Raw genomic sequence first — 14,018 nt, 5'->3', positions numbered from 1 at the left:
AGAACAAGCTCGCTGTTCAGAGTGGAGCTGGTGTCCACATTTACGAATCTTCTCCATCACATTTCCACGACTTTAGGGCGGACGAGCCTCACGTACACGAGGAAATGATGTTTCGAGGCAAGGCGTTCAAGACTCAATTTTACGGCTCAACATGTCCGCTGAGCGCGCTGACACAGGTTCGCACGCTCTTCTATCGACACTCACATGGCTTTGACTGATGTAGTAGTTCTCTGAGCTCCAAGCTTTTACACGAGAGTCCGTCATCTCTTCAGGCAATATGGGTCACGTTCGCGATGACTTCAAAGCCTTTCGTGTCCGTAGGAAGGCAATGATGAAAGAGAAAAATGCACGGAGGCGTGGCTATGATGAGGAGATCTTCCTCCAGTTACCCGACAAAACCACACTCGATCCTCAGGTGGCTTTGTACTTTCAGACATGCGAGACGTCTTACCGTGTCTTGCATGAGCCCAGTTTTTGGAGGGAATACCAAGCCTTTTGGGAACGTCGATCCAACGAAGAGTCTCTGACGCCCTTTGCCGCTATCCTGTTGTACATCCTTGCAATTACCAAATGTCTTCAACCAAACGATGGCAATATCTTTGTTGGCGACAGCTCAGTCGATCGCGACACCGCTCTGGATTACATAGAAACATGCGACATGTGGTTGCAGCGTCAGTCTCGGAAACAGACCACTCTTACCTTTTTCCAGCTTCAATGTCTTTCTCTTCTCGCAAAGAGATACAATAGCTTGAAGCTGAAGCAGGACTGGACAGCTTCCGGCGACATCATCCGGCTTGCTATCGCCGCAGGCTTGCATCGAAACCCGTCACTCCTATCGAGAGGCCGTATAACCGAGTTCGAGAAAGAGATGCGGAGAAGGGTCTGGCTGACTATCGTGGAAATGGAGCTACAAGGGTCGATTGACTGCGGCTTGCCATCGTCGGCCTGCGGTCTCTACTTTGATGTTCAGCCTCCGTCTAACCTTCCCGATGAAACATTCGCTGCCGACACCACACAGATTCCTGCAGGGCGTCCGATTGAACACTTCACCTCGACGTCGTATCTCATTGTGTCACTTCGATCGATGCCTCTCCGTCTCCACCTTCTACAGCTGCTGAATAACCCAACAACCGAACTGCAATACTCGGATGTCATTCACTATGATGGACAATTGAACGCAATGTTGACGACATTACCAATTTGGACCGATCCAAGAGCCGAGATCCCCACTGTATTGCTCAAATTACAGCTGCTGCAATTTCTCCTCATACTGCACCGACCGTACGCTGAATTTGCAACTGCGAACAAGCGCTTTAGTTTCTCTTTCACCGCTTGCATAGAAGCGACGAGTGCGATAATGTCGCTCCACGAGCAATTGCTCGGTAAGAACATTCTGGCACTGAACCATCTTCGTAATGACGCTCTGCGGGCTGGCATAGCCCTTGCTCAAACGACATACCATAACTGCTTCCACGCATCACCAGCAGAATGCCGCGAACCGCCTAACCACAAAGATTTCATACATCCTGTCGACGTCGGCGCTGCATCCAAACAGCAGCGTCTGGAAGGCGCGCCAGAGCTGAAGATCCCTCAGCTGCCCACAGATAGCCTGCTTTCAGCAACACTCTGCAGCACTGCCGTGAACCTCCTCGAGAAGGTTCGCCAGCTCTTTGAAAACAAGGTTATGCGTCTCGGCACCGGCTACATGGAGTACTTTCTGCTCTGCTCTGCACAGGGCATCATGCCGGGCCTCAATCAAGACCGCGGGACGTCGATCGCGTCCATCACCAATGCCACGGCCGATGACCTCCGCTCCCGTGGTCGCAAGTCGCTCGAGCGAGTGACTTCGCTTTGCTTCCGCGTCCTCGCTTTGCAAAAAGAACCTGCGGATTCGCTCGTGAACTCTCTTCGCCAGAACGTCACAGTACCGTCGCCAATTACACCGGCGTCCAGCCATGGACCGTCGACCGGGCCAGCTACGGGAGCGCAATTATATGGAAGTAGTCTGGGCGGGGGAGGCCTCGTTGGAGACCTGCCGACAATAATCCCCGGAACAGGTGCTATGGCTTCTGCTCTCAATGAAGGCAAAGACTTGGGCGTGGGCGATGGCGCGTTTGACGATCTGGACATGCAGGTTGATCTGTCGGGCTGGACGTTCCCGGACTTCTGGAACTTTGATATGGGCAGTGCTGTTTAAGCTTTGTCAATGGGCATGAACAGTTCAGGTTGATATCGGCTTGGTTGGAAGCTTTTCAAAGGGCTCAGCGACACTTGGCAACTGCATTTGATGCGCAGATATAATGAATCTCCTCTTCATTTGTTTTCTATCCTAATCAATTGTCCGTTGCTCCACCACGCTGGTAGCAAAGAAGTCACCGTACAGTGAGACTTTACTGCCTGTGTACCCATGCCGATTGACAATTTCCTGCCATGACAGACCAGCTGTAGCTGATGTGTGTCCATATTCCTTTCTCCTCCACTTGTTTGTGTGTTCTCGGCTTGCAGACGTGCAACGTGATGGTGTATCCGATCGAAGGTGAGTCTCGGTGGGCAGCGAAGCGTACGGGAGTTCGCGAAGGGATAACGAGGAGCTATGCATAGCTGCAAGGTGACAGCTTCGGCAGTCAGCCCTGTAAGTCTGTTAGCTTCTGTGAGACCACAATGGGATTTGATGTAAGTGGAATGTCATGGAAGCGAATTAGTGTTACGCCATAGCCTAAGCTACGACGCTCCAACGCCCCCATGTCGTTCGATCTGGGCCAATGAATAACTGACGCTATGAGGAAGCAAAAGTTACCGTCTCACCAGCCCGGGAAAAGGGAGAGCAAGAAGGAGCGAAGGACTTACTCATCAAGATCTCTTGTAGAGAATGTGGTTCGTCGTCATCCTGCGAGGCCGCTTTGTTGGCAACTGTCGTGAAAGAACAAGACCGATAATCTGGAAGTCCGTTAGCTTCCTGCATTGAACAAGTCAAGATGACAATAAGAAAATGTACGAAGCCAAACAACCCTCAAGCGCGACAGAACCATACAAACCTAACGCGCTCAAGGTCTCTGAGGAGATAGAAGTTTGGCTTCACCGCAGCCGTCATGGTCAGGAGATCACACAACAAGCCATAAGCCAGCGCGCTCACCCGTCTGGAGCCAATGCGGTTAATTGATCTCGGCGACGGTCTTGCACGACAAGCTGTAGAGGGCAGCGAGCGCAGGTAAGACCGCCGCCTTGTACAAGAGCATGGTCTTGATAGCGCAAGAGAGCGAGGTGGACTTACCAGATTGAAGATGTAACAGCGTTTCGGTGGGCTTGAAGCGGAGTGATTGCGAGGCGAATGACCTGTGAGTCCGTCAGCGAAGTCCTTCGTATACCTGAAAATGTGCGAGGCTTTGGTGGGAACAGTCCTTCAACCATGGGAGAGGGTATGAAGGCGCGTTGACACTCAGCCTACACCCTCCGGATTGACTGCTGAGAGATATGGGCAGGAGAACTGGACAGGGGGAACGGATAGGGGAAAGGAAGCAGACAATAGCCTTTGTGCAATGGCTGAACAGTATCGCGGAGGGCTGGTTTGATCTCGGGTTGCAGCTGCGCTACCAGCACAAGTGGGTTCTTCATGTGCCGGCTGCCTTTTGCACCCTGGAAGAGAAGGAGTTGTGTCGGAAAGAGAGCGCTGAGGACTTACCAAGATCCGATCCTGCTCGCAACGCGAGGCGCGAGGTCGTGAAACGTTCGTGGTACCGCGGCCAGAGAGTGGTTCAATTTGCACTACGGTCCAGTCAGCAAACCAATCGGTTGTTCGTACGTATGGCAGAGAGCAGGGGCAGGGGAAGGGCAATGGGCAGGGGTAGCGGCGAGGGAAAGGAAAGGGGTACTCAGATGCCATAGGCAGCTGCTGGACCTACCATGAAGGGTAAAGAAGGATAGAAAGTCGGGTCTGGGTCTGGAAAACTGTGTCCGAGTCAGCACGCGTAGAAGCGGTTGGTACGTATGGCAGAGGGTATGTCGCAGCCTGGTTCCTCTTCGCGAGCTTAAGGCTCGGGCCTAGTGCGCACGTCAAAGGGACCGTCACCCCTACGCCGAAATTCGTCGGAGCCCAGGTTGCATGTTGATATATGGCCAGCATATGACGCCAACACTATGGGGTTGAAGTGTAGACGCTTTCGCTGGCCAAGGCCATAGGTAGCTGCTGGACTTACCAAGATTGTGAGACAAGGCGCCATGATGGCGGCTGACTCTTGGGTGAGGAAACGTTGGCAGCGCATCGTCGGGGGGCGAGCGTGGATGGTTCTAGGCGGTCAAGTCAACAATGTCCCAAAACATAGCGAAATTGTGAGTCGTTTGAGATGTGATGCTCTCAGTATGCCGTCCTTCTGGACCAGCTCCATCGTTGTCCAGCATGAACTAGTCAGTGGCCGTTTAGGATGGTGTTTTCATTCATGCGTGTAGAGGTAAGGGGAGAGAAGATCATGTACTCACCTAAGCAATGCCAGGGATCTATGGTATGAACGTGTCTATATTCTAGTCAGCAGCTGTTCGAAAAGCGGGTGGCTGTGAGCAGGGAAGATATAACGCTATCAGATTGCAGCTGTCCTACCTACCAGCCCCATCGTTGTCCAGCATGAACTATTCAGTGGCCGTCTAGGATGGTGTTTTCATTCATGCGTGCGCGAAGAAGAAATCGTGTACTCACCTAAGCGATACAATCCATCTATGGCCTGAATGCATCTGTAGTCTGGTCAGCGGCTGGTCGAAGATTCGATGGTGGTGAGTAGGGAATATGTGACGCTCTCAGTATGCCGTCCTCCATCGTTGTCTAGCATGAACTATTCAGAGGCCGTCTAGGATGGTGTTTTCATTCATGCGTGTAGAGGTAAGGGGAGAGAAGATCATGTACCCACCTGAGCAATGCGAAGATCTATGGTCTGGTTAGCGGTTGTTCAAAGAGACAGTGGCAGTGAGCAGGGAAGATGAGAACCTCAGTTCGGGTTGAAGAGTTGGAACATCATCAGCTACGGAGAGCTTCAGAGTTTGTGAGTTGTGTATCATCATGTGCAGTGCGACATGTAAGGAGAGTACTTGCCTTGATGAAATATGAATGCCAGCAGCAGTATATGGAGCTGGCTGTCATTGTCAGTCGAATCGCCGAAGGCAATGGCGCGATAAAAGGCGGATGTGTATGGCTCAGAGCGGTTGCGCGTTTTCTCCAGCAGTAACTACTAGGCAAAACCAAAATCTCATCATGCCGGTGAGGATGTGTGAGACAGTGATACTTACCAGTGACTGAGTATGCGGATGCCTGTTGCTTGTCAGTCAAGGCTGCTGAAGTCGCGAAGGCAAAGCTCAGACAAGAGCAGCGCCCAGGAGATTGACACGCCAGGCGCCTTGTCGCCCAGCAGTAGCGACTAGGGCAGAGCTGAGGTTCAAGAGACACGGGCTGTACCCATGGAGGGAAGTGGGGTAAGGAGAGAAGGGTATACTTACGAAAGACGTCTTGCGACGGCCTGTTAAGGCGAAGCGACGCAACCTGCTGGCGGTGACGACGACGACGGCGACGGCGACAGCGAGGTCAAGAGAGGCACTGTCAGTGACGTACCACTGAGGAGCACTGCCGGCGAGGTGTCAGTGAGGTCGTGCTTGACAAAGAGTAGAGAGAGCTGACCATGAGAGATGCGAGAAGTTGTAGAAAAGATGGAGAGTGGAAGGTGGAGAGTGGAAGGTGGAGAGTGGAAGGTGGAAGGCGGGGCAGAGAGGTTTTTATGGGCGAGGCGACGACGCGTTGGCCAAGTGAAGCTGGCGGAAGGCAGTGGCGAAAATCAAAACAAACGGCCCTCGCAACGCGCGTTTAGCCCCAAAAAATATGAGCTAGGCAGGAGCGGCGGGAGAAAGGCAGAGAAAGTGAAGGAAACGTACCAGTGTGCATGCTCAGCGGCTCTCGAGATAGGGAGCTACTCGTCGTCAAGAGCGCTGGATTGACCAAAAAGTCTACCGTATGGTGCTCCGGGGACGATAGAGGAGACAGTAATACAGTCGAACGAAGAGAGGTTGCGATCTCCTCAGATCAAGTGCTGTTGCTGGCTCTGGTCAGTGATGAGTTGCTGACCATGGCGCTGCTACGAGGACGTCAGGCCAAGCGTGAGGCAGACAGGTCAACGTAAAGAGGCCGCGTAAAGACTGGGATAGAAACCCCCAACATGCAGGAGTCGATTGCTTGCTGTCGAGGGAAAGGAAGGGGGTAGCTTACTGTCAGGTGCAGCTCCGGCCCTTGAGGTTCTGCTGAGGTGGATGACTGCGAAGTAGATACGCAAAGTAGAGGTAAAAGTTTCAGAAAGCCGAAGAGTCAAAGGAAGAAGCTGAGTGAACGAGGAGAGGAATACTGCGTCAATCTTTGTGGGCCCGTTGCCAGGAAGGCGCTCAGTGACGCTTTACCCCTTTTGGACGCCCACCAGACTGACCATATTCTCGACTGCTAGCAAAAACACTTCTTCTTCAGCGTATGCTCGAATATCGACCGGTATGTCCTCATTGAGGCTGATTCAATTGAACCCAGCTGATACTATGGTAGCTACATCACACTCTCCGCTCGCGCACTGAACACGTGCAATTCACGCTCCGCCGCTCACGCATACCCACACGCATTACGACACCGTACCGCAGCCGACCCACCTCCTCCCTCTTCCAGAAGCAAGACACAACAACAATATGGAAGAGTTCTACCATCTCTTGAGCCTACTTGCTGCACTCTGCGTAAGCTGCGTGCTGGTGGATGTTCCGGGCCTGGGTTGGCTTGTGACCTCCTGTAACGTCTACCTAGGAGTCACCATGGCTCTCTTTTGGCTCTCGATACTCCCCAACTGCTTTTGACAGGGTGACTTACACTTGCTCTTGTATTGTGGGATAGACGGTCTCGGATAGAATTGGAGGACAACAGGATTGAAAAAGCGTAGCTGATTTTAGACTTTACACCCTACATCAAGAAGATCCTGCAAAGAACTGCTCCATGCCAACTTCTGCACCCGTGATAACTATGTACCAAATCTTCGCCTTCTCAAGACATTGCTTTGCCAATTGCTCCTCACCCCGAGAAGTGTACGCCTCAGCGAGATAGTTCAGCGCACGAACAGTTTCCACATTGACCAAGCCAGCTTTGTGCTCCACGTTCAACTCGTTACCTTCGATCGCGACGATGATGCCAAAGTTCCGCAGTAGCTTCAGTGCGTACTCGATAGTGCGATCCACGTTCTTGACACTGCGCCATGCTTCTGTCAAGAAGAGCGTGGGATGGACGAGCGCGAGGCGCGGTAGTGTCGCGTAACGGTCTTCCCCTCCTAGCTCGTCGGACATGGAAGGGGAGTACAGCGCTTCCAACTCCCGAAGTGCGCGGGCAATCTTCTTCAGCGAGGTGATGGTGGGCGGGCCTTTCTCGCCTAGTTGCATGACCATGCTCTTCAGCTCCTCAAATTGCTTCATTCGTTCCTTTCGCAGGTTCTCGCTGATGCTACCGTCTAAGCCACAGAGTTGACAATCACATTCGAATCCCCACATTGTCCTGAGCTTCTCCTGCCGTTCGGTGATATCGATGTCCGGCGCAACATATTGATTCGTCAGTTCTTCGCCTGCGGCAATGTCCCTCACAGCGCGAAGAAATCTGATATCGCCGATGAAAGTTCTTATTGTGTTCGGCAAACACGAATGGTTCATGTATGAGGCTTGGGTCCAGAAGCCAGTACGGAGCTCGGGGTTCGAATCTGGTGGCTGATTGAGAAGATCTGACGAACGGGTAGGGGCGGAGTAGCAGTTGAAGCGGCGAATGTATTCTACACGGAAGCTGTTTCATTGTCAGTGAAGTGACAGATAGTGGCCGAAGAGACTTACATGTCGACCGGGATTTCTTCATCCTCAGTTACATCCCATCCGACCTCCTTCCAGTACCCTCCATCTTCCAGGTCGAAGAATTCCTTCCGTAAGCTAGGGTTCCACCTCAGCTTCTGCACCAGTTCTTTGAATAGCCATGCACCTGGCCTTGGTGCAGCTGTTCCATCGCTCAGACTGTAGAGTAAGCAGTCACTACTGCGATCCTGCAAAAAGTACCCCGGGAGTACGAAGGCTTTCTCAGCACAGATCAGATCTCCTTCCTTGAAGTCACGCTTCGCAAACAATCCACGGCCATGGGAACCAGCTTTCCTTACTTCGGCGTCGCATATGTAATTCCCAGCATCAACATGTAGCGTCAATGGACCTACATACGATGAGATCACTGGCAGATTGTAATCAGGTCTGGGTTGGTTGATGCCGATATCAAATTTGATCCTGGCTGCCAGCTCTTTCAAGGGGCGGGTAATCTTGGATGAGATCTGTAGTGGATCTTCGATGCTGCGGTTATGTAGCCAATCTTCGATAACGGAAGCGTCTGCAAGTTCCGAAGAGGAGAGGTCAGGTGTCGAGCGTGCGTGCGTTGCTATTGCTTTTGATAGGTCTTTGGCTGCATCATCGAGACGTAGGAGAACTATGCTGACACCGCAGCGCTTGCGGTAGAAGTCTATTTCGGAAACGGGGTCCGGGTCTGTATAATTGAGTTGTAACCCTTGAGTGTATCTTCACGTGAGTTAGGTCGAGTCATAAACGAGCAAGTGTCGTACTTACAGCTCCAGAGCCTTACGGAAGCGCTTCTTCAGAAACATCATATCGCCGTCTTTCTTGCACTGTGCTGCATCCTTGCTTGGATTTGATTCTATCTCATTCCTCCACGATTCTGGAACGAGGTCGTCATCTGCTTCGAGCAGTACGAGGTCCGAAGGATGGTCGACACAAACGTGATACCCACCATCCACCAACCTGGTCCAACAGGCCTGTCTTATAGCGATGATAGATTCTTCAGTAACAATGGGGTCAACGACATTATCTTCGAGGTTGCGAACAGTCAGCCTGGCAACATCCCCAGTCTCATCTTCTGCAACGGTAATTGTGGACGACCAGACGTAGGGGGGACGTAATAGTCCGAAGTAGGAGAACTGCATCTCGGTCTCTGCTGTCTATTTGCAAATCGCCAAGATGGACCTGGGGTAATGTGAGCAGCAAGTGTACGAAGCGGCGTTGATGCTTACCGTCTTCCTTGATGTATGTATCGAGCCGCGTGCTGGAGGATACGGCTTGGGTAAGATTAAGCTGCGGATGGGCACGCTACCTTCGCTTAGAAGCTTGAGATGCCGTTGGTGGGTCCGGACTAGGGTGTCCCGTGACACTTTAGACTTTGGCCGTTGGCCTGTCTCGACCGGTGCTTCGTTGATGAACTTCTTGGCCAGATCAGGTACTTCTTCGTATGTGCTACGATTTTCAATAATCGAGGCCATGTCGAAACTCAGGTAGGAGATATCCAATCGCTAGGCTGGTCAAGAAAACATTGGGAGGACGAATGGGAGACCTAGATGCGGAGAAGACTAGTTAGACGCTTCCGTTGGTGCGTGAATGGATGTATAGTCATGAGAACGATTACGAATCTTGCATTGGATTGCGACATCCAGGTAGAACATGAGCTGGATGGTATAAGGTAGGTTTTGTTGTCTCCCGAAGCGAGTCTGGCTAGGTGGCCTCGGTCGGGTAAATGAAACGGCAATCTATCTCCCACGTGTTAGTGGCGTCCCGCGTGTGCCAAATGAAGAATGCACACCCAACAACATTGGATTCCACAACAGCACAGTATTGGAAGTAGGGTTCTTTGTCTGTTCTGGAGCTGGGCATTCTGTCGATGTTCTGGAAACTTCTAACAATGTACTGAATGGTATGATCCGAAACACCGTTACCATCTTGAACTGGAAATTAGAGACCGGCCATTGAAGGCTCATTGTGCTTTTGTAGATCGAATCGTGACTTGATAAAAGATTTGATTTCCTGGCCACCTATTTCTGCCCATCACTAATGCCATGGTTGATGAACCTTGACATAGCAAAAACCCGGCAGCGGTTCCCCTGAGTTTCCAAGTGTACTCTCCTTCGAACGCCCTATGATAAAGGCAAGTACCTGGTGCGTGTGTAAAGACCAGCTGTGTCCATAGAGCGGCCCGATGCCCCGTGAAGTGTTACCGGTATTGCGGCATCAATTCGAAGGTACCCGCTCAAGCGTGGTGAGAGGGGACGGCGAGCGAGAAGCACCTGCGAGCTTTCGTATATGTTGGGCTGGAATAGCGACCTGCTGCTGCGCCTGACTACATTCCGGTGTTCGCGTACTGCTCAATTTAGCGGTATGCATGCTCCCAACCGTGGATGCGGTTGCCCTGCGATCCTGGCGGCTGGACCGCCGGTAGGAGAAGAGCCGCGGAAAGGTATCGAGGGCCGCGTAAGACGCGTGAATAGCCCAGCGCAGGGCGCTTCTTTGCAATAGCGGAAGAGAGATCGCGCCGGTGGGAATTGTGATCAAATGGATCTGGGCCGTGGATCTCGAGCTTCCCCGCAAAATGGTCCAAGTGCCGAGGCGCGACCGATCGTGCCTGACTCGCGCAGACCACATCCACTGCGATTCTGCCCACCGCATCCTCCATTAGGAACTCACTCATTCTCCCAAACATCGAGCTTCTTGCTGCGATGGACTCCAGCTTCGTCGGATCTCGTACAAAGCGTCTAAGAGGTCTATGGTGCCTCTGGTCCTCCAGCGGACGGAAAATTGCCTGCTTCGAATATATTGCGCGGCCCTGGATCCGGGGAGTAATTTACGACCACCGGCACTGACAATCTTTCCCAGATTAACCACCAACACGTTCCGGGAATGAGAATTCGTGCTAGCCGCAAACACAATCCTCCGATGTGAAAACCGGGTCGTCGACCGCCCACTACGATGCTTTTAGACGGAGTGGAGCGTGAGGAAAGGCAGCGCTGGGCAAGAGCTAGGGATCACGAGGATGGGATGAAGGCTTGTGGTGGCGTCTCCCTGTACAGCAGGAAGTGGATAGCTGAATGGTATAAAGAGCTTGGCTCATACAATTCATTTTCATTGTGTTGCTTGAATCATTTGGAGTCCGTTGGCATAATGATCCCTACCGCACTCACAGTCCTGCTCGCTGCTCTCGGTGTGACCGGATCCCCGGTAGAGTATGTACCATCTTTCTGGTACCGTAGGAAAGCGCTGACGACTGATAGACCCCGAGCAGCAGATGGTCTTAATACACGTGCCGTTGCGGCAGGCAAGCAGTACTTCGGCAGCGCAACTGACAACCCCGAGCTTTCAGATACAGCTTACCTTGCCGGCCTCAGCAACACCGCAGATTTCGGACAGATCACACCCGGTAACTCAATGAAATGGGACACCATTGAACCATCTCGCGGTACCTTCTCCTATACGAAAGGAGACGTTATTGCAGATCTTGCTGCAAAGAACGGACAACTCCTCCGTTGCCATACCCTTGTATGGTACAATCAATTGCCAAGCTGGGTCACCAATGGTGGCTTCGACAACTCCACCCTGATTAGCATCCTCCAGAACCACATCACTAACGAGGTAACACACTACAAGGGCAAGTGCCTCCACTGGGACGTGGTCAACGAAGCGCTCAACGAGGACGGAACCTACCGCACCAACGTCTTCTACACCACCATCGGCCCAGCATACATCCCTATTGCCTTCGCTGCAGCCGCTGCCGCCGACCCCAGTGCAAAGCTCTACTACAACGACTACAACATTGAAGCAGCCGGTTCCAAATCCACCGCCGCCCAGAACATCGTCAAGCTCGTCAAAGCCTATGGCGCCAAGATCGATGGCGTCGGCATGCAAGCCCATCTCATCGTCGGATCCACCGGCTCCGAATCTGTCTCCGCCTGGACAGCCAATATGAATGCCTTCACCGCCTTGGGCGTCGACGTCGCCATCACCGAGCTCGACATCCGTACTACCACACCTGCTACCGCCGCTGCCGTCACGCAGCAAGCGAAGGACTACGCCACCGTGATTGGGGGCTGCAAGGCTGTGACTCGATGCGTAGGTGTCACCATCTGGGACTACACGGACAAGTACTCCTGGATTCCTTCTACATTCTCCGGCCAAGGTGCTGCGTTGCCATGGGACGAGAACTTGGTTAAGAAGACAGAGGTGTATAACGCTATTCTTAATGCTTGGGGGACTGGGTAAGTAAAGCCTTGATAAGGTGGTATGGGTGTCCATGCTTAGCAGGCATAGCACGGGTACGACCCCTACTGCGACCGCCACCGCGACCGCGACGAAGACGACTACTACGGCAGCTCCAGCAACGAGTTCTGCGGCGAGTGGCACGGTGCCGAAGTGGGGACAGTGCGGTGGGAATGGGTGGACGGGTCCTACGCAGTGTGAGGCGGGAAGCACGTGCACAAAGGCCAATGACTACTATAGTCAGTGCTTGTAGAAGAGATAGTCTAGGCTGAGCCCTCTGAATGGGATGACCTCGTGTAACTCATGTTCATACTGGCTCCATCCTGATGTCTTTCCACAACCTTGTCCTGCTTGTCCCTCTGTATCATTCCGTGTGTATTGCTCCCAGCTATTCTCTCCTGCCATCCGTCTAGCCCCTAGTTCTACGTCTTCGCACCAGTATCCACCGAACCTGCTCTGACCCGTATTCTGCTCAAACGCTAGCTCCTTCATGTAGTCCCTAGAAGCCTTCAACTTGTGTATAGTATCCACCAAGCTCCTAACATCAACTACCGCTTGCTCCCTCGTCTTCTCTACCATCGGCGCGGTCTCAAGTACGGCGCGGTAGCCATTCTGCCCTGGATATCGTCAGTCTCGAGGAAGGCAGCGCGTGGTTCTCCTCGGGGCGGCGAGACCGTTATGACGGGAAGGTTGCGCACGGGAACGGGGTCTGGAATCTGCTGAGTCCAGCGTAGGAAGGGCGAGGTTGGAGGACGTATAGGTGCGAGCGGAGGATGGTGCTCGGCGGCTTCGGGGATGGGAGCGATGCGGGTCTGTCTCACGGTGTTGAGAGGATCGGTGACTGTCCTGGTACCGGCAGAAGAGTAGTAGGTCTCTATTACAGAGTCAGTCATGTGCTGTCGTTCAAGGCTGGATAACAAACGTGTATAATCAAGCCCGTCGTAGGCATGACCCACGAGAGCAGAGCTCAGGGCTTGGTGTTCCTGGTCATGTTGTAGATGATTGATCCGCAGGCCAGCGTGGGATCGATGAACGGTTGGAGGCGCAAGAGTTATGAAGTCTTGCGGGGAGATGTGGAATATAGGATTGGTACCGTCGAGCTCCCCGGGCGGCGTTGGGACTGCAGTCAGAGCGGCGGTCGAGGATGCGGTTGGTGACGCGACTGGCTTTGTAATGATTGGGGGAGCGCTTGACATCTGCCAGCAACAGAAGAGGAATCGGAAGTTGTTCAAGCCCAGCCTCTCATACGTTGGTGCAACAAGTACGCGGTTCTCCTGAGGAGAGACCTGGAATATGGGACTGGTTCCGTTCAATTCGTCGGGTGTGAGGGCAGCGGTTGACATAGCTGTGGGCTTGTTTTGAGCGGCTTCCCGAAGGTTTTCCGCTGATGTTGTGTCGCTCCGGGTAGAAGACGTGCTGTTTACGGTAGAGGGTCGTTGGTTGGAGCTGCGCGTGCTCTGGCCTTGTGGTGGATTGGATAAGACGAGGGCGCCAGCACAGAGCGTTTGTGATCCGAAAACGGTGTGTGGAAAGTTGGCGGACGTTGTCTCGTGCGCAGCATGGCAAAAGTGAATTTACTAATACAAGCTTTGACGAGTCGCCTGAGGTAGGTTCAGAAGGCAATTGCCCCATCATGAATATTTTCACAAATTTCTCAGATCAGAACTGTATATGCTCCTAGCATTGTTGATAGACTGTTGTGCTATGAAATCTCCATGCCATCACTATCGTGACAAACGATATGAATGATCATCACATCGTTCCTACAATAATAATGCACAAATCGTGACCAGCAAACACCCGTGGCAGAACAACATTGCCAAATCATAGCACAAGAAGGCTGATTCATACATTCGGTAGCGATGGTACAGGCTTCCAGCAGTCGAGTCAGGCTGGCCGCGCTGCAACCGACC

The 14,018-nt window shown here is 52.7% G+C and overlaps 4 protein-coding genes across 4 annotated transcripts; 2 read left to right on the top strand and 2 right to left on the bottom strand.

The window, feature by feature from the left end:
- Positions 1-277: 277 nt before the first annotated feature.
- On the top strand, positions 278-2,197 carry N0V89_012535 (uncharacterized protein; the record flags this gene model as incomplete). Its single annotated transcript, XM_056221256.1, has 1 exon — positions 278-2,197. The coding sequence occupies one exon, from the start codon at positions 278-280 to the stop codon at positions 2,195-2,197; it is 1,920 nt and encodes a 639-aa protein (XP_056065243.1).
- A 4,769-nt stretch (positions 2,198-6,966) lies between these two features.
- On the bottom strand, positions 6,967-9,344 carry N0V89_012534 (uncharacterized protein; the record flags this gene model as incomplete). Its single annotated transcript, XM_056221255.1, has 4 exons — positions 6,967-7,822; positions 7,870-8,589; positions 8,638-9,019; positions 9,179-9,344. 4 exons carry the CDS (start codon positions 9,342-9,344, stop codon positions 6,967-6,969), a joined length of 2,124 nt encoding a protein of 707 aa, XP_056065242.1.
- Positions 9,345-11,013: 1,669 nt separating this feature from the next.
- On the top strand, positions 11,014-12,358 carry N0V89_012533 (uncharacterized protein; the record flags this gene model as incomplete). Its single annotated transcript, XM_056221254.1, has 3 exons — positions 11,014-11,075; positions 11,124-12,104; positions 12,148-12,358. 3 exons carry the CDS (start codon positions 11,014-11,016, stop codon positions 12,356-12,358), a joined length of 1,254 nt encoding a protein of 417 aa, XP_056065241.1.
- A 319-nt stretch (positions 12,359-12,677) lies between these two features.
- N0V89_012532 (uncharacterized protein) lies at positions 12,678-13,448 on the bottom strand (the record flags this gene model as incomplete). Its single annotated transcript, XM_056221253.1, has 1 exon — positions 12,678-13,448. One exon carries the CDS (start codon positions 13,446-13,448, stop codon positions 12,678-12,680), a length of 771 nt encoding a protein of 256 aa, XP_056065240.1.
- Between the last annotated feature and the right edge of the window lie 570 nt (positions 13,449-14,018).

Source organism: Didymosphaeria variabile, assembly GCF_027946475.1.
Source record: "Didymosphaeria variabile strain IMI 356815 chromosome Unknown scaffold_10, whole genome shotgun sequence".
NCBI lineage: Eukaryota > Fungi > Ascomycota > Dothideomycetes > Pleosporales > Didymosphaeriaceae > Didymosphaeria > Didymosphaeria variabile.
Note: the sequence above shows the minus strand (reverse complement) of the source record. Positions and strands in the feature narration are given on the sequence as shown.